We start from the raw sequence: 19,455 nt of genomic DNA, 5'->3' as shown, positions 1-19,455 counted from the left end.
TCTTCCACCCAATGCTCGCCAGTGTTACCTGAGAACATCCTCATTCGACCTTTCCAGAAAATCATGGACAGATCGGTTTATACTTGTAGAGAAACTGGAAGAGAGAGGGAAGGAGAAAAGGATTTATGCTGCTGCTTTCTGTGAATCATCCTATAAAATGAATGGTAATGTGTCACACTTGCACAGAAGCCTTCGGCCCTGGCTTCTTTCCCTTAATGTGGTGCTTGTGAGATTTATTTCTGTTATTGCTTGTAGTTGTAGCTCATTTTTTTAGGGGTGTTGTCATATTTCACTGCATAACTCTCTTCCGATTTTGAGACACTACTGATGAGCATTTGCATTTGTTCAGAGACTGGTGGGAAGAGTGCTGTTATGAACACCGTAGGTGTCTACTTAATGCTCAGGCACGTGGTTGTACCAACTTGTACTCCTACTAATAAAGCATGAGAATTCTAGTTGTCTTACTGCCCTGGCAACACTCTGTGCTCTGGTTGGTTTTTTGTCTTTTGTTTTTTTCCCCCTTTTAGGCTATTTTGGTGAGTTGAGGAATTTCTGGTTGTTGTTGACTCATGTAACATTTCTTTTCATCTTACGCTATATAAAGACTTGGCTCTACTTGAGTTGGAATAAATTACTGACAGGCACGATACACTTATCTTCAAAATATTAATGATTCTTTTCATGAGCTAATTAGTATTGGATATCAGAAGGTGGCCAAGTTCTGTGCAGCAGCTCAGACTGAATTACTCACCCTACCTGGAAGCCCTGATCTTTGGGCCTGGTACATGTCCTCACTGACACCATTCTGCTGATGAAGTAACTGCGTCACTTCAGGAACTAGGGACCATGCTAGGGTCATGCCTTCTGCAGGAACCAGGAGAGGCATGCTCACCCTTTCCTCCCAAATGATACCCTCTAGCGAGCCTTTTATTCTTTTATTGGCTAAACCATTGTTAAATGTATATTGGATGGTAGGGTGGGCCTCTGGAGTTCAATGGTACATGAACTTATGGGAGGATGTTCTCTCTTTTTTTTTTTTTTTTTCAGGTTACGGCTTTCAGATCACAGCCTATTTCCTCAAGAGAGGCATACGCCTGCACTGTATCAGAGGTTCAGCAAATTCTGGTAAGAAACTGAGCCCTTGGGGCCCCAGGCACCTCACACACTCAGCTTGTTCCCCTTGCAGCATCAGGCAGCTCACACACTCAGCCTGTGCCCTTTGGAGAATGAGGCACCTCTCACACTCGGCCTGCCCTGCCCTCCTTGTTATGCCAGATACCTGACACCATCAGCCTGCCCTCCTTGGAGCACCACGCACTTCCCACACTCGGCCTGCCCTAGAGAAGGGAAGAAAATTAAGGAATGGAAATTCCTACTTGTTTCATTGCTTTTATGTCATTGAGGGTTTCCAAACATCTGTAGTTCCCCTCCTACAGCTTGTTCTGTTTTTACTGCTGTTTGGAGAACAGTGAGCAGGGCCACACTGTGCTTTGCTTTCCTGATGCATTTCAGCACTTTCTTTGGGTTTCCAGAGTGACTCGGCACACACCGCCGAGCCGTGAATCATTTCCTCGTTCTCGATGCGCACCAAGGACCTGGGGAACAGAGCAGGTGGGCACATGAGCAAACACTTTGCCAGTCCAGATCTAACAGAGCATTCCCTAGGTGTGAGCCAAGGCCAGTCCTCCCCACCCTCAACTTCCCCCAATCAAGATGTCCACTGAGGGAATGAAGTCAGACTTGTCCGGCCAACAACAATAAAACCAGAAGCTAACGACTATCGTCTGAGTTGATCTGAGCGCTGGAAAGAAAATGTAGCTTAATTCCTTGGACAGCTTCAGTCTGGGTGTCAGCTATGAACCAGGGACTGAGAATTCCATAAGATTTGCTCGTAGAATTGTCACAATTATCAGCACCTTCTTCAAGTGTTGCTCAAATGTATTACTCTCTTAATGAGGCCTTTGAGTTTGTCCAACTCTTAACAAAGTCAGTTAAATGTGTGTCTGTTAAAATACGAATTACTTACTCTTCATGGCAGGAACTGTCATTACCAAAATCTGCAATTTCTGTAAATATTAAAATAATGTAACTGTCAATCAGTGTAGGAGTTGCTTTCTGTTCAACATCTGCCACCAAAATGTCTAAAAAGCTGCTAGCATTTTTCAGAGGAAGAAATGGAAATACAAAGCATGGAATTTTTTGATGGAAGTGATAACTTTACTGTTTGATTTGCTAACGAATGGTTTTTGTTTTAGTTTTCTGATTTCTGTTGAGGGCAGAATTCTTTGGTTTAGTTTCCCCTTCCGTTCCAGAAAGGGAAAATCAGGCGAGGCTACCTACTCCCTTATCTCGATATTTTAAGAACTAATGAATAAATATTAAATGCCTTCATAGTTTTGTTCTTTTGACTTTTCAAAGTCCATGCTCGGTCTCATAGCCAAATAGACCATTCACGTGGCGTCATGGTCCAGGCACACCCAGATCCCTACCTGACGTAAGGGCTTGCCACACGAGGGGAGCTAGCTAGGGTAAGACTGGAGCAACCAGTAAGGCCCACTCATAGGGATTTTGAATCTTTGCACCTTGCATGTTGGGCACCAGGGAGCCATGATAGACTTTTTTTTTAATGTGGTGTCAGTGAATCTGTTTTTTGAACTGTTGATTTGATGTGCTGAGTTGGATGGATGACTTGGAATAAGGAGAGTGTTTGACAAGCGGACAACAGTTAAGAGTTCAGGAGGAGAGTTGTCATTGGAACAATACGTCAGTCTTTAGTCTTTTGGCATGATTTAACCTGCATGACTAATGTAAGGCATTAACTGTATTTAAATTGTGCATCTGCAAAATTATTGTACTCCATCTTTTTTTTTTTAAGATTTATTTGAAAGAGGTACGTGGACAAGGGAGAGAAAAATAGAGATTTTCCACTTGCTCATTCACTCCTGGATGACGAGAATGGCTGGGGCTGGGTCAGACCTAAGCCAAGAACCGGGATTTTCTTCCAGGTCTCCCACATGAGTGGCAGGGACCCAAGTACTTGGGCCATCTTTCCATTGCTTTTCCCAAGCTGTTAGCAGGGAGCTGGACCGGAAATGGAGCTGCCACGACATGAACCGGCACCCACATGGGATGCTAATGCCAACAGGTCCCAATGCACTCATTCTTAGCTGCTGAGTACATCAACTGGAGTGTATAATTACCGTATCCAATAGTCTCATGTACTGTCGGTAGAAGACCTCATTGCATGTGCTTCATAACTTTGTGTTTTAACATTCAAGAAAGTTTATTCTTCCAGACAGTTAAGTTTATTTCTATCACAAGTATGAAAGGTATATATTATAAAAATATTCAAGCAGGGATGGACACTTGGCTTAATCACTGCTTATATGCCCGAATTGCATATAGGTGTGCCTGGCTCATAACCTGATTTCCCCAATTCTGATCCAGCTTCCTGCTGATGTGCCTGGGAAGGAAGTGGAGGACAGCCCAAGTGCTTGTACTCTTGCTACTCATATGGGAGACACAGATGGAATTCTGGGTTTCTGACTGTCTACGTATTAGGGGAGTGAACTGGGTGATGGAAGAAGTCTGTGTCTGTTTATCTGTATGTTTCAAATAAAATGAAAATAAAGGTTCATTTTAAATATGTCTTTACTGGGCCTGGCACCATGGCACAATGGTTAAGGTCCTAGCCAGGCACGCCCGGGATCCCATATGGGCACCAGTTCTAATCCTGGCAACCCCACTTCCCATCCAGCTCCCTGCTTGTGGCCCAGGAAAGCAGTCGAGGATGGCCCAAAGCTTTGGGACCCTGCACCCGCGTGGGAGACCCGGAAGAGGCTCCTGGCTTTGGATCGGCATAGCATGGGCCGTTGTGGTCACTTGGGGAGTGAATCATTGGACGGAAGATCTTCCTCTCTGTCTCTCCTCTCTGTATATCCGCCTTTCCAATAAAAATAAAATAAATCTTTAAAAAAATATATGTCTTTACTTATTGGAGAAACAGAGTGATAGAGAGAGACCATTCATCTGCTGATTCACTGCCTAAGTGGCCCGCCAACAGCCATGGCTAGACCAGACCAAACCAGGAGCCAGAAGCTCCACCAGGGTCCACATGCAGGTGCTAGGAACCCACTTTCCTAAGTACTTAGGCCATCACATGCTGCCTCCCAGGTATCTTAGCAGGACAGACAGATGATACGTTGCGGGATAGATTCAGAAGCTACCACCCTTTGTATTTCTCTCATTGAGTGATGAAAAATGCAATCCAGTGATTCATTTAATCACCCCGACTTAGAGGTCAGTGGTTTTCCTTTAAGAAGCTGTAACAACAGAGCACAGGGACTGTAGTGTAGTCGCGTCATCTTTGCTGATTATTTAACCATTTCCTTAATGGCGTGACCATTAAATTCGAAGAGAAGCTGCTATTTCATAGCCTGATTCAGATGAAGAGTTTGCGCTGCAGCCTAGAGAGCCTCGAAGACCAGCTGTCTAAGGAGACGATAAGTAAGCTAGCCAAAGCGTTGATGGGTCACCATGGCAGATTTTATCTGATACCTTCCCTCCTCCAATCTGCACATCATTAGCAAACATTGATGTCATTGTCCGAAACAGAACACTGACTCAGAGCGGAGGCTGCAAAGGTTCTGCCCAGGAGCGTGCGATGGTGCGATGCAGTGGTCCAGTGCTCAGGTGGACACATCTGCAGTCTCCCTTCACTCTGGGGCTTTGTGCTCATCCTGCCTTGTTCGTAACAAACACTGGAAGTGTGGGGGGCGGGGAGGAAGGAGTCAGGTGTGTTGTGTGTCTCCTTAACACCATGTGGGCTCTTCTGTATTCTTGGTTTTTCGATGCCTTAAGTAACTTGCTTTTCTTCATTTTGTACAGATCTCCGCGTGTTTCCTGACAGATTTGTGGTCTGTGTAAGTCAACTTCCAGTGGGCCGTGATCTTTTGCTCAGTCAGAAGGAAGAGCTGGTATGTATGAAAAGTTCCATGAATGAATCTTCTGAAGTGCCGAGTTATCCTAAAACAATGGAGAAAAAGATTTCTATTGTTTTTCAATGGTTGAGCATTCAGTGCGTATTTTCAAGAAACAAAAATAGCCTACCTATTTTGCATGGTAGAATTGATTAACGTGTGTGTTGACTGTGTTTCTTTCGCAAAGACCCCTTGAGTATTTAGTTTGATCAGCAGTACTTTTCTCATTTCAATGTTAAATGCGAAAATAACGTATCATGAAAAGTGATGGTACATTTGATAGTAGTGAGATGAAATGAAGCAAAATCCGCACATTTTCACTGCAAGCCTTCAGTGGGGTCAGTAGCTTTAGAATTTTATCCTGTGGTGAATCACTGACATTTTCGTGAGAACCAATGCTTCTCCCTAGGGAATGGTGTCATCGTTGATAGGATTCACACATGTACGCGTATGTTCTCTCTCTCTTTCTCCCTCCTTTCACCTCCCTAAACCTTGAGCTCTATTAGGACCTGTTTATATCTCATTGGAATTTTCTATTCAGAAAGACAGAGACATTTTGCCTGGGATATCATTGCTGACAGCCTTGTTTTTTGAACTTAACATTCTCTGTGTGTGTGTGTGTCTCCTTGTGCCTGTGTATCTTGCTGCAGCCACAGCCCTATCTACTAGAACTTGCCTCTGCACAAACTTTTTGGACACATGACTTAAAACTTTTACAAACAAGAATTAAAAAAAAAAATCCAGCAGGCATTAACCCGGCCATGAAGGATGACATGATTATTATGCTTCTAAAATAATTTATAAGGATATTAAATTACCCTTGGTGTTTATTATTTTTAAAATCCATATGAAATTTGAAATTTGGCCCACATAGTCTAAAACCAACTTCTTATCTCATCTTAAATAAATACATAATAAGAGTGTTTCAGAGGCTACAAAGGGTGAGCACAGACCCAGGAACCAACAAAGAACAGAGAACTCATCTTTACATTGAAATGCCTTCATGTAGACCAGGGCAGTGATTGCAACAATCTCACTGCAGAAGCCAGTGTGACTCACATTTCTTCTTCACCCATCAATAAAACTTTTCATGTACACATTACATTAAATAAATGGAACAGATTTGGCAAAAAGCATTTAAAGTCTAGCCTTTGAAAATTCTCAAGGATGTTGAATTATCTTAGTAAATTAGTAAATCCTAAAGTAGTAATGCTGTTGGCATGTGACTGTAATGTAATATAACTTAACTGATTCTCAGAGCAAGGGAAAAATTGATGTATGGTTTAAGGAGACAGCAATTAACTGTACCAGAACGTATTATTGCTTTCAGATGGAAAACAGGAGAAATTAAATCTTGTATCTGATATGTAATATTAATATTTGGTATCTTAAATTATTAAGGGAGAATTGAAATATCTCAATACAAATGAAATGTTATCCTCCGCTGGGGCCCTGGTATTTATACAGATGTAAGTTTTCTCTAGCTGCTGTCGTATAAATCTTATAATCTGGAAGACTTCCTAAATGGTGAGAATTTTCATGCTGAAAAGTTGACCAGGCTGAGAATTTTCTCTGAGCGAGTTCAGTTTTCTTATCTTTAAAATGTTCGAGTATCTAGCAATACCAGTTTGTGTTCATACTGGCCAAAGGGCAGGATCCATCTCATTTTCTCTGGGTGATGAGAATCAGGGAGCTTCTGTGTGGGCAAGGCCATTTTTCCTGTGCAATTGGCTATATCGGAGATACTTCTTGAACAATCAACTCCCCTTTTTATTCTGTGATGACTTATTTAACTCATTTTTGCATGCCAACAGACGTGACAGAAGACACCCAGGTCCTGAGTGAGCATGGATTCCTTTTCCTCCACTTTTTCTGCCCCTTTTTGGATCCACACTGTGTAACAGCTTATTAGGAAATGCGCGAGTGGTGGTTCAGAACCACTCTGCCAACGGCCTCGTGGAGCCTGTAGACAAGGAGGCCAGCTGTGCTTAGCTCCTTGCTTCCTCACAGTGGCTGCACAAAGGATCCTTGGGCACCCACCAGAAGGGACAAAGGGAACCCTCTCCCGCCCGTGCAGAGCCGGTGCCTGTGGCCCGGCAGCTGCTGTTCCCCGTCCGCCCAGCCCTAGGAAGGCCTGTCTCCAACTCAGCGACATGGCGCGGGGAGATTGTTGCAATCACTGCCCGGAGTACCCAGGCTGCAGGGATGTGGGAACTGAGATGTGTACTTTGGGAGGAAAGGGCATTATTATGAAGTGAGTCATTGTATTTTTCTTACTAAAGTTTCTCATAAGAACTCTGCAAACCCTTGCAGCCCCAGCTTCTGACCCAGTGCTGGATATGGAACTGGAGGTCGATTGAGAGTCTTTACATTTAGTTTTTGCTGCTGTTTTTTTTTTTTTTTGCCCTTACCTGTTTTCCCTTAAAAAGTATGAAGAACTTAAGTAGTCAGTTATGTTCCATTTTAACAGTAGTTTATTTCTTTTTTTTCTTTCTTTTTTTTTTTTTTACAAACCCAAGTCCCTAGGTACCGACTGTTTTCCTTCCCAGACAGAAAACCCTGGAGCCTCTGGGAAATTATAGATTATTTATTGTTTCTATTATTTCCTTATTAACATTGTATAGATAACCGTGGGACAGTTCAGGAGTAGCACAGAGCCACTCCTTCACCGTGTCTTGGGTGCAGCCACCCATGTCGGCCCCGGGAGAGCACCCCACCACCACCACCACCACCTTCCATTTTCCCATCTGTTCTGATGGCTGCCTGTTAACATCATCTGCTCAGTACTGGCTCTGTGTCAGAATCTCTGACAGGCACTAGGAAGACAAAAGTTTTCAAATGCTTTTGCCCTCAAGTAGCTTGCAGTCTGCAGGTCCGTGTGAAATCGGGGACGTCCCACAGATTGAAAAGTGCAGTTCCGTTACTTCCAGAGATGAGCGCACGTTGTGCTGGTGCCTTTCATAGCTCCCTTAGGGATTGCGTGCTATGCAGACGGAAAGTCCAGAATTCTAGACTGACTTTGTCACTTTTAAGCTTACACGGTCGAAGTCGGTGACTCTTGTGGAGTGTTAGCGCTGCCTCCCAGTGCGTAGGTGTGTTAACATGCTTGGAGCTCTTCCTTTTGCTTTGTTTGCGATGCGGCTGGGAACAGAACTGGGGAGGTTCTGGAGACACAGCCTGGTGGGGGGGGGGGCTGGGTCCCTTCTGTGACGCCAACGGGGCGGGGGGGGGGGGGGGGATTACCAGCACATCCTGACGAGACCACGTGCAAGCAGAGTTGAATGCTTCTGTCAACTCAGACTACTGGGTGGCCTTGAAGAATTCTTTCAGTTTATGAATATAAAACTGAAGCGAAAATGAGTCTGGAGCAATAAGCTCCTGCCTGCCGGCCGGGTTATTTTTAGTTAAGCCATTGTATTCCTCAGCTGTGTGTAATCCAGCCTCTGTGGACTTTGGTCCTACTCCTGTTGGGGGGCGGAAGTGGGAGCGGGGGGGGGGGGGGCTATCAAATTATCTCAAGACTTTCTCATGCAGAAATTCTGTCAGAGGGAACAGGCAGAAAATGTAGCTAAATAAAAACTCCAGGGATTTTCTACAGAATAACTTTACTTGTATATTTTCAAACTGTCATTAAGAAAAAAAAAAGATTGAGGGTGGAGTTATATTCTTAGGAAAGCTAAAAAAGAAATTATAAGGAAACATTTCGGGCATTATTTAATGCACTTAGCAGTTTGATGACGCAGTAACTGTTGTACCCGAGGACAGCTTCTTTCACTTTTATAAGGGAGCTTTATCAGAGCTATAAGTCAGTCCCTTCCAGAAAAGGTCTCTAAGTGGTTGTTGGTTTGTTTTTTTTTTTTTTATGTACTAGAAAGATTGCATAAGTCACAGGTGACTGTTCCAGTGTCGTAGACTTTACAAATCCAGGCTCCTCGTGTGTGTTGTGCGTCCTGAGCCATGCTGCTTTATGCATCACACAGAAGCCCCTAACAAGACAGTCCTGCAGCCTAGGAAAAGTTCCTTAAATGAGGGAGAAACTGTTCCCATATTTCACATTTCCCAGGGTGTTCTGATCTTAGTATTTACTGACTAGCTCATTACCAAAATTGTACACGTTCACTGTTGCAAAATTGTTTCAATCCAAATATATACATAGAAAATAAAAACTATCTTCAACTCCCAACCCAAAGGTAAAACCTCTGTCCCTGATATAATCTGTGTGTGTCTGCTAGAGCATGCTTCATAACTGGTCAGCGTGCACTTACTGTAACCAAGACCCCATTCGTGACTGTGTACCCAGATTTCTTGTTGATGCTTTTTTATATTTCACAAATTCCATGTTACGTCAAAACTCCTTGTATAGCAAGGAAATCCACTCTGAATGAGTTGAGTACTTAACCTTTCAATTATGTTTTACTACTGTATGGTGGAAGTCTGTATCCCCAGATTTATGCTTTCCACAATGATTACTGGACAATTTGGGGGTTATGTTTTTCAAAATTAGATTTTTGCTTTTGCTCTTATGCTATTTTTTATGGGACTTCATTTAGTTTATAGTGTGAGATCCTTCTTATTCTAGAGCAATCTGCATTGTACAAATTATGGTCTTTAGGCTTATGGGGCAGCCACGCTTGTGTGTGCCCACCATTGTGTCCTCCCTGATGAAAGTGAGGATCTCTAGGGACCAGGCTCCCCTTTTGTCTGTCAGCAGAAGGCCTTCAAAGGTGTCTTGAAGGGTGGGCCATTGTTCTTGGAGAAGGGCCTTCCCACCTGCCTTCATGTGCCTTCGTGTAGTGAAAAGATGGGATGGAGGAATGGAGGTATTTTTGCAGCACTCTCCTTTTCTGTCTCCACTTGCCAACTCAGCTTCATTTTGTAGCCGTCAAAACTGAATGATCAGAGATGGGTGTTACGGCTGAGCAGGTTCCCTGCATCCCAAATCAGAGTGCCTGGGACTGAATTCCACCTCTGCTTCTGATCCAGTTTCCTGCTAATGCACCTGGGAGGAAACAAGTGATAACCCAAGAACTCGGACACCTGCCGCCCATGTGGGAGACCCAGATGGAGTTCCTGACTCCTAGTTTTAACCTGGTCCAACTCTGGCTCTTTTAGGAATTGCAGAATGAACCAGCAGATGAAATAATTCACTCTCTCACATGCACTCCTTTGCCCCCTCTCGTTTTTTCTTCCCCTCTCTTCCTCCCTCTCCTTTTCTGTTTCTCTCCCAGTCTTCCTCCCTGCACCTTTCTTTTTGTCAGTGTGCCTTTCAAATAATTGATAAAAGTATAAACAGAACAGAAAGAACCCAGTTAAATGCTGTCACTTCCACACACTGCCCTAGATATGCTGAGATATGGTTTTGTAGGAAGGACCCAGTCAGTTCTCTGAGATACATCTGAATTTAAAAAAAAAAAAAAAAAAAAAAAAAAACCAACAGACTGCTCATGCTGTTCAGAATACCTCCGGCCTCCAGCCTTAGCTCAGGCAAAGTCGGATGTATGAGTGGATTGTGTTTGAAAGTTCACTGGGAAACAGATGATTTAGAATTCAGTACCCATTTTCCCAAGGAAACAATGTCATCATTGAAGATGAGGTTCCCAGACTAGGCCACAAAAGCTGCTACTATCGTGAGATCTGAGTCTTGGAAAGAGGGGCTCTCTGTTCAGGGGCGAGGGCGAAGGCTGTTGCTTCCATGTTGCTGGGCCAAGGCCAGCACGGAGCAGAGTGCGGAAGGAGACCGTCAGCTGTGATGTCTTGTCTCTGGCCCTCCTCCCTCTTTCCCACCAGTGCCCTTTGCTCCTGGGACTCCCTTAGAATAGCCTTGTCACTTGCATGACTGTACCAGTATCTTAACCCACCTGTCATCCTTTCTGGACCCAAATGCTTGGTCCTGTAAGGGGTAATGAAAGAGATGACCACCCTGAATGAAGGGCTTGGCTGTCTTCCTGCATTGTCGGCATTTTTATTATTATTATTTTCAACCACAGGCCTTTGTTGGGGGAAGGGGACCCCCAAGGGCAAAACAATGCCTTGGGTGGTGTCCATGAAATCTCTCATTTTAACAAATGTTTCCCTTCTTCTTATAAACTGAGGGTTATTAAGCTGTGATTCATGAATTCCCTGAAATAAAAAAAATAGTTTGTATATTTTATAGTTTCTTTGATCAAACTTCATTAGGATTCACCCAGTTCTCAGGTCATCCCAGTGATAAGCAATGGTCCAGACACATGGAGTCTCCAAGATGCCCCTAGTGCTGTCACACTTGTATGCTCCCAGCGACTCAGCAACTTGAGGCAGGGGCAGTTAGGTCTGGATGTATGTTTAGATTCTTAAGAGCAGGTGAGTCCAAAATGAAAAATCTCTGTACACTTCCTGTAAAATAACCTACTTGACTTTTGTTTTTACTGCTTGCGTTTTTAAGGAACCATCTTTTGTTTTGTTTTGTTTTGTTTTAATTTTTTTTATTGTTATTAACATTGTATTATGTGATACAGTTTTATAGGCACTGGGAAGGAACCATCTTTTGTAACTACATGCTGCTGCTTCCCTAGATATATACAACAGTTTAAATTACAACTCACACCAGTGTGAGTTGCTGCAGCAGCAGCTGGCTCCTAGCTCTCCTAACTTGTAGATTCCCATCTGAGAAATGAAGGCCTGAGACATGGGGTCAGAGGTGGGTAGAGTGGACAGCCTGCCCCTCTTGGTTGGAATCCTGCAGTTGGGAAGAGTGTGGCATGGCATTTGCCAGGTGTAAGCCCCAACACCCAGCCCTGTTCCCACTACATCTCAGGATCAGGCGTGCACTATCCTGAGCTATGGAGCAGACACCTGCAGTCCCAGGGGCATTCATAAGCCCCTGCTCTCCTTCGCGCTTCTCCGCCTTGGGGCTTCTGTTCCTTTGAGTCCACTGACTGTACAGCTCTAACCTTCTTTCTCAGTTGTCCATTACCATTCTGTTCCACTTGTTTTTCCCTCTTTAAACTTCCCTAACTTATTTTCAAATAATTGAAGAATGTATTAGAAGTGAAATTTGAGAAAGAAACTCCTTCCTCATTTTAAAGACTTGTGGCTTCTGCGTGGTCACATCGTGGTTGAGGACTGTGGTCATCATTGCATTTAGGTTCTTGGCTTCGTCTGTCACTGTAAGTCACCCATACCTTCAGGCCTGCCACAGCAAGAGGACAGTCATTCTTTTTGCCTTCTTATAATGAAATCATAAAGAATTGAAAGTAGTTCTACTTTTATATCTTATTATTCAGTGCCTCAAAATAAGCTAACACGGCATTACACTTTTGCTCTGCTTTTATTGTTTGCAAAAGGCTGTAATTGTTTGCAGAGTGCAGAGGCCTGTCACATACAATAACTTATTCAGTGTAACAGACCTGAAAGGAGATTGTATCAGTCTTGAACTTTTTTCATTTTCAAAGGACAGGAAGGCCAACTTTAAAATGGCTTAGGGAAAAAAAAAAAAAAACAAGTTTTGGCTCATGTCCCTGAAAAATCCAGTTCAGGTACAGTTTGATCAGAGGCACCAGATTATCATTCAGACTGTTTCTAACCACATCTGGCCCTGCCTTCCAACCGTGTTGACTTCGTTCTCAGCCCGTATGAGGTGCTTAGTCCAGGAAGCTCCGGGTTCATACCTGCCAGGTGTCTGCCCAGGACAGCTGTGCCCAGGCTTGTCTTTGAGGTTCCTAAATCCAGTCTCTGTGCTCCTATTGGCTTAGACTGGGGCATAGGCTGCTTTCCACAGTCAGCTGTGGAGACAGATATCCCGTACATTAGCTGATCCTTGGGTGCAGGGCGAGAGCATGATTCCCCAGGTAATATTTGAGTATCCCTTCTCCAAAAAATCATTAAGCTTCCAATATAGAAATATTATCTTCATTCCTTATTTATGGATGAGAAAACTAATGCTCAATGAGGTTAAGTTTGTTATTCAAATTTTCAGTCTTGTGTTTCCTGTCAAGTAGTGGCAGTACCTTCCTGCTGAATACACATGCAGACAGAGGAGAGCTTTGGAATAGGGGACGTTGAGAGCCACAACCCTGTATGGCTTGTGAAGATATCAGATTTTCTCTTTCAATAATTTCAACATTTTTTCAATCATTTCTGCTCCCAGTGTATGCTTCACATACCCACGTCACTGTATTTATGTTTTCCAATGAGTCCAGAGAAGTAGTTAAGGAACCATCAAAGGGTGAAGAGACTGGCCTAGGAACAAAGCAACAAATGACTGTGAGACCCAGGACACTGCTGCCTCACCTCTGTGCTCATTCTGCAAGTGTCAGCTCAGGGTTTCCTTCTCGGTGCATGTGATCATGAAGGATTGAGAGTGATAACGTTTTGAATATACTCTAAGATTCTGTATTCCATTATTCTGTGAATAACCCACTTTTAAAATATTATGGTTGAGTCATTGTCATCTGAGAGAAAATTAAATGTCTTCAGAAGAACAGCACATGCGTAAACATACATTTTTAAAAAAATAGAATTATATCTCACAAGATGAAGAAATGAGAATACCACCTATTTACATTAAGTGTTATCTTGAAATTATCTTGATAGCACTGAAAAGCTTTTCTGCCTTTATATGCTTTGCAGTCCTGAAAATGAGAGTTTATTGTGCTAACTCCTGTTACATGCCTCTGGAAGTGATGGCAGCAATGCTGGGGGACCACAGAGAGTGGGCCAGGTGAGGAAGATCAGCAGTGACTGGCTGGTACACCCACAGGGCTCTTGTCATGATCGCCAAGGATTGTACCGTCTCCCCCAGTATCAGTTGAGTCTACAGGGTGGTGCTGGTATGCCAACTGTAGATCTTTTCAACACAGACCAGTTTGTCAGATGAGTAGTGGTATTGCCCACCCAACTTGTTTGTTCATGTTGAAGCAGGTCTCGGTGGGCAGCATCCAACTCTGGGCTGCATAGTAATACCAAAGGTTTACCAAATCTCATGGAAAATGCGTATTAGGAAAAAACTGTTTTGAGCTTTACTATTTTTTTTTTTACCAAAATATACTAATGTGTTATAACATGTCTGAACAGGATCTAGTTTGAGGCCGTGAGAAGGATGAGAAGTACATTTGGAAAGAGACTCAGCACAACAGGACTTCTGTTAAAAATCCAAGCAAGAAGAAATATCACATTGATTATGAAACATGGGTAGAAAAGTGGTGAAATCATTGATGCTGTATGAAAAGCTTATGTCCCAGAGAAATCAGCAATTTAAGAAGTGGTAAGATAATTTTGAAGAAGCAGCCTGCAGCAACAGACCATCCAGATACATTTGTTTAGAAAAACAATAAATCTTTTTTCATGCCCCAGTTGAAGAGCAGTAGTTGACAAAGCAAACAATGGCTAACACCAATGAGTATCTCATTGAATTCCACTCACACCAAAAATAAAATTGAACAAACTTTCTGCTCCAAGAGTGCCAAAACTGATGCATCCACATCACCTAGAGGCAAGCAAAACTTTCTATGGAAATTTTGAACACAGAAAATCAAGATTCCGAAGCCTTTCTTCCAGGAATTATAATACCAACTATGGCTTTACCAGTACAATCCTGAAACGAAGCACAACCAAAACGATGGTTACCAAGAGTGCCCTGGCCATGCGTATGAACAGCACTGCTCATGTCAACAGTTCCTTGAGGTGCTTTAAGGGTCTTGTTTCTGGCGTTGCTGGAGTGCCAGAGAATAATGCCATCTGCTTATTAGGAGAGTGTTTTGACAATGCTGAACTTACAGCAGAAAAACTCTCCAGCAAAGTGTTACCAAAGAGTCTTCTACCACACAGCTTATGCTCACTCCTCCCACCCAACAGGGGCGGTTCTGCCAACGTCTATGGAAAATTGTTACACATCCACCTCACAGTCCTCATATGGCTCCCTCTGACTCATTTTTGTTGCATAATTTCAAGTAAAGGTAAATCACATCCATTTTTCTTCGGATAACAATGTAAGAGATCATCCTGTCATAGTCAAATCCCCAGGACCCGCGGTTTCTCAGACGTGGATTGGATGACCTCTGTTATTGTTGCTTACAAAGCTGTCTTGAATTTGATGGAGGTTGTGTTGAAAAATAAAGTTTGTATTTTTATTTTTATCTTTTTGTATCATGTTTGCACAAATAGTTTGAAGTCCCTTCATACTCTGTGTTGAAGGTGACATTAGTGCGTGCTGCTCCATCTCTGTCATATTTCAAAAGTCTCCTAGATCTGTTCTGGCCGGCACTGAAGCCTTTGACAACATTTGGCTATGCAGCATTTGAAATATGAGTCAGAAATTATGTACTGTTAGTATAAAATACCCACCTGACTGGCAGGCTAGTATATAAAATAGTGACCACATATGATGACAATTTTTTAAGTGAAGTTTAATTTCACCAGTTTTCTTTACCTTTGTAATGAGTCTGTAGAAATTTCAAGTTACTTAGGTAGTCTACTCTGTGTTTCTGCAAGTGCGTTCTGGTCTGTAAGTCCCTCCTGACTCCTTCTCGGGTTGGGTCCCGATCCTCTACTGAAAACATATCTTCCTTACTGAAATGCCTGTCAGGGTCACCTTCCATCTAGTGGTCACTTTTCATACCTAACAGGTCAGCAACATTTCACACAGTTGTCCGTTCATCACTTTAATTTGTCTCTTGCCCCTGCAGAATCATGTTATCTTGATTCTATTTCCAGTCTAGCCACTTCTTCCCACCGCCCACCTCCTCCAAGACCCATCATCTCTGAGTGGACCATTGCCAGGGCCTCATTCCTCATTTCCATGTTCCTACCCTTGTAACGATCCTTTAAAAATGGCCATTTTGCTGCTGCTGCTTATCATCATCACAGCCACACGTGTCTTTCCACAAAAGCCATAAAAGATCGACCGTTTCTATCACCAGTTCTCTCTCCCTCTCCTTCCTTACCCCTCTTATCTGTCCCCTGTTGCTCCATCCTTTCGGACAGGCCTTGGTATTCGCTCTTCCTCCTCTGCTGAAGTTACTTGTCCTGCACTCGGGTCTCTGTGGAAAGCTCACCTCGATACCAGCCACAGCCTTCCCTGAGCCTGTTTCTAACTTGGCGTTCAAGGTGAGCCTTCGGCCTAGTGGCTAAAACACTGCTTGGGACAGCAGAATACACATCAGACTGCCTGGTGTTAAAATCTGGCACCACGCCTAATTCTTGCTAATGTATTCCCTGGGAGGCAGCAGCGAGGGCTGAAGCTGTTGAGTCCCACCCTTGGGGGAGATTGGTTTGGGTTCCTAGCTCCTATTTTCAGCCTGGCGCAGAGAACTATTGCAGGCATTTGGAAGTATTCTCGCTTGCTCTTTATCTCTTTTTAACGTAAATAACAAAATAGCATCTCATGATCTTTGACATTTATTTGAACACCATTTAACACCTAACATCAAATGTGGTTTGTCTAAACTTGGGAGATAGAAGCTCTAGGAAATCCAGACCTTTGGTCTGTGGGTTTTTGTGCTGGCCTACGGGCCTCAAGCAGTGCCTAGTACAGAGTGCAGGGCTGCCTGGTTGAACACGGCCACACTGACTGCCTGTGCCTGTGGAATGCAGGGTCCCTAATTCAGCTGGCAGTCGCAGCCCCTAGAGGTCCAAATTCTGGGGAAGAATCTGAAAACTTTCTCGTAAACTCTCCAAGTGACTTTGATTTTCACAGGGCTATGCTTTATATAGTGCTGTTTCACTGTGTCAGTGTGTGTGTGTGTTTACCCTTTACCTTCTCTAGTGTTCCTTCATACATACCTCTATCAGAAATTCTTAGGCCTGGCGTGGTAGCCTGGTGGCAAAATTCCTTACTTTGCGCGCACCGGGATCACATATGGGTACCAGTTCTAATCCCAGTAGCCCCACTTCCCATCCAGCTCCCTGCTTGTAGCCTGGGAAAGCAGTGAAGGATGACCCAAAGCTTTGGGACCCTGCACCCATGTGGGAGACCAAGAAGAGGCTCTGGGCTCCTGGCTTTGGTTTGGCCCAGTTCTGGCCATTGCGGCTGCTTGGGGAGTGAACCATCTGATGGAAGATCTTCCGCTCTGTCTCTCCTTCTCTCTGTGTGTCTGATTTAAAAAACAAAAAAGGAAAGAAAGAAAAAGAGGTCATTAAAAAAAAGTTCTGAGTCACCTGGGAAGCTGTACATACCTCCTGGAGCCCCACCCTCGATGTTGTGAAGTAGAACTTCCAGGAATTCATCTTGGGGATCTTGTTTTTAAGATTTGTTTATTGTTATTGGGAAAGCAGCTTTACAAAGGGAAGGGGAGGCAGAGAGAAAAATCTACCATCCACTTCCGCAGTGGCTGCAACAGCCAGAGCTGAGCCAGTCCAAAGCCAGGAGCTGGCAGCTGCTTTCTAGTCTGCCACACAGGTACAAAGTCCCAAGGACTTGGGAAATCCTCCTCTACTTTCCCCGGCCATAAGCAGGGAGCTGGATGGGAAGTGGAGCTGCCAGAACCTGAACTGGCACCCATATGGGACGCCGTGCATGGAGGTGGAGGGTTAACCACTGGAGTCATTGCGCTATCCCTCCCACCCCAAAGAATCTGTTTTTTTTTAAAACTCCCACAGCACCTTAATGCAGCCATCTTCCACTTGCCTTTTGGATCTAAGCTGTGTTTTACAGATTCCTTAAAAAGTAGCTGGAAGGCCTGGAGTGTTTGTGTGTGTGTGTGTGTGTTATTTTAAGCCAACTTCTTTTCCCAGCCACCATTAACTCAACATCGTTCTATTCAAAACTGTCGTTCAATAAGTCATAGAGTAAGCTCCTGGGTTTACTCACAATTTCAGCATGCATTTGTGAGTTTTGAAGTGAACATCAGCCCTCATTTCAAACCAACCCACTGTCTGTTTACAGGCAGGAATACCCATTTATTCTGGTCTGGATTCTCTTTGTATTCCTTTCTGTCCAAGGATTTAAGAGTGTGTTTGCCAGGTCACCCACCATGGTATTCAAACACGCCCCACCTTCCCCTGGGATCTGTACTAGGATACAGGTGAGTCGGTCGTCAAGCCTGGGGTGCGTTCCCAGGGGAGGAGAAAAGGCCTGACACCTTGCTCCAGGGTCTGCAAGGGCTGGTTAACTTGCCTGGGAATGGTGTCTTCCTGGACTTAAGCTTTTGGGGCTCTGCATCTGTTAGGGCTTGCCCTGGAACTGCATATCGGCACTCTATAGGTAGTAGTTTTAAATCTGAAATTTTTACAATATCATTAAAATGGGGCTAGGACAGGGATGAAGTGGGTGGCCAAGAATGGAGTACCCCAAGGAATGATGCATGCAAACCAAGAGCCAGTTTCCAGGTTGTAACGAGTCCTTTGTAAAGATCCCCAGAGATGCTGCTGATTAATCTATTTCTTAAATACCTGGGTCCCCATGGGGTGCTGACTTTGCACTTAAGATGACCAGGCCAGAGGTTTAAGGGGTGTGCTGGACTTATTTATAGTCTCTGCAGATGGTGACTACAAAATCTCGAAAGCTGGTGGCGGCGTCGTGTAAGCCCAGGAGGCACCTGCAGCCTTCTCAGGGCGTGCTGCATATGTGCACCTTGGAGTTGAGCCTTGGAAAAAGCTGCAGATTGCATTTGGATGCCAAATGTGAGGAGCCATTAGTAATCAGGACAGCTCCCATGGGGAAATGCTGGTTTCAGATAATAGCTGTGTCCTCAAGATTGCTTGCTGCTGGGAGGGGAGAGGGTGACACGTTGGAAACTGGGTTTAGTGACAACGGGAAGCGAACTGGCCCTGGAAGTGTAAGAATAAGAGATTTCTAATGAGACCTGACAGTTCAAGAGCTGAAGGAGGCTACTTTTTTTTTCTTGCCCACCCAGTCTTCATACAAATGTAAATATGCCTCCTTGGACAAATTGCCAAATGTGGTTTTAATTTGTAAACAGGAGATCCTGTCTGGTCTCCCTGCTTCCTTTTTTTTTTTTTTGTTTTCACCAGAGTTAAGTCACAGGTTTTGCAGCTTTTGAAGTGGACCTTTCTCCTCTGATTGCTCTGTCACCTTTTCTGCTGTCCCTTTCTTCTGAGGACACTTCTCCCCTAGTGTGGTCAGCGGAATTTGGGATGAGAGATGAATGGCAGCCCTGTTTGTTCTTAAAGAAGTTTTTGAAGTTACCAAAGGAAATATAGAGAGCTCTTTAAACTGAGCTTGAAAGATAAATAAATAAAGGCAGTGATTAAATCCAATATGAGATTGGAAGCGAGTGTCACTGTCACGGCATCATACTTTATGTGGTGTGTGCAGAATCCATTGTTGTTATTTATGACCCTGTCTGTCTTCCATTGTGGCCTTCTTCCAGCCTTGGGGAATTTACATCATTCCTAATAGCAAAAGGCTTTCTGGTTCCCACAGAGTTGTTCAAAGCCTGACTCATGCTCCTTATGTTAATTGTTCAGCTCTGAAAATACAGCACTTACTGGGTGTGGTTGTAAGGGGGAAACTACTGCATTTACAGGGCATGTTTAGAAG

At 43.8% G+C, this 19,455-nt stretch overlaps 1 protein-coding gene across 1 annotated transcript in view; it reads left to right on the top strand.

The window, feature by feature from the left end:
* LOC121157013 (SLX4 interacting protein) overlaps positions 1-14,206 on the top strand; it is a 153,469-nt gene extending 139,263 nt beyond the window's left edge. Inside the window, exons 5-7 of the mRNA XM_040980965.1 lie at positions 1,048-1,125; positions 4,888-4,976; positions 14,031-14,206. Of these exons, the coding sequence (XP_040836899.1) occupies positions 1,048-1,125; positions 4,888-4,976; positions 14,031-14,042 (179 nt within the window). The 3' untranslated portion in view covers positions 14,043-14,206. The remainder of the gene's footprint in view (positions 1-1,047; positions 1,126-4,887; positions 4,977-14,030) is intronic.
* The last annotated feature ends 5,249 nt before the right edge of the window (positions 14,207-19,455 follow it).

Source organism: Ochotona curzoniae, unplaced genomic scaffold, assembly GCF_017591425.1.
Source record: "Ochotona curzoniae isolate NIBS_2020 unplaced genomic scaffold, NIBS_Ocur_1.0 contig_3520, whole genome shotgun sequence".
In the NCBI taxonomy this organism is placed as follows: domain Eukaryota; kingdom Metazoa; phylum Chordata; class Mammalia; order Lagomorpha; family Ochotonidae; genus Ochotona; species Ochotona curzoniae.
Note: the sequence above shows the minus strand (reverse complement) of the source record. Positions and strands in the feature narration are given on the sequence as shown.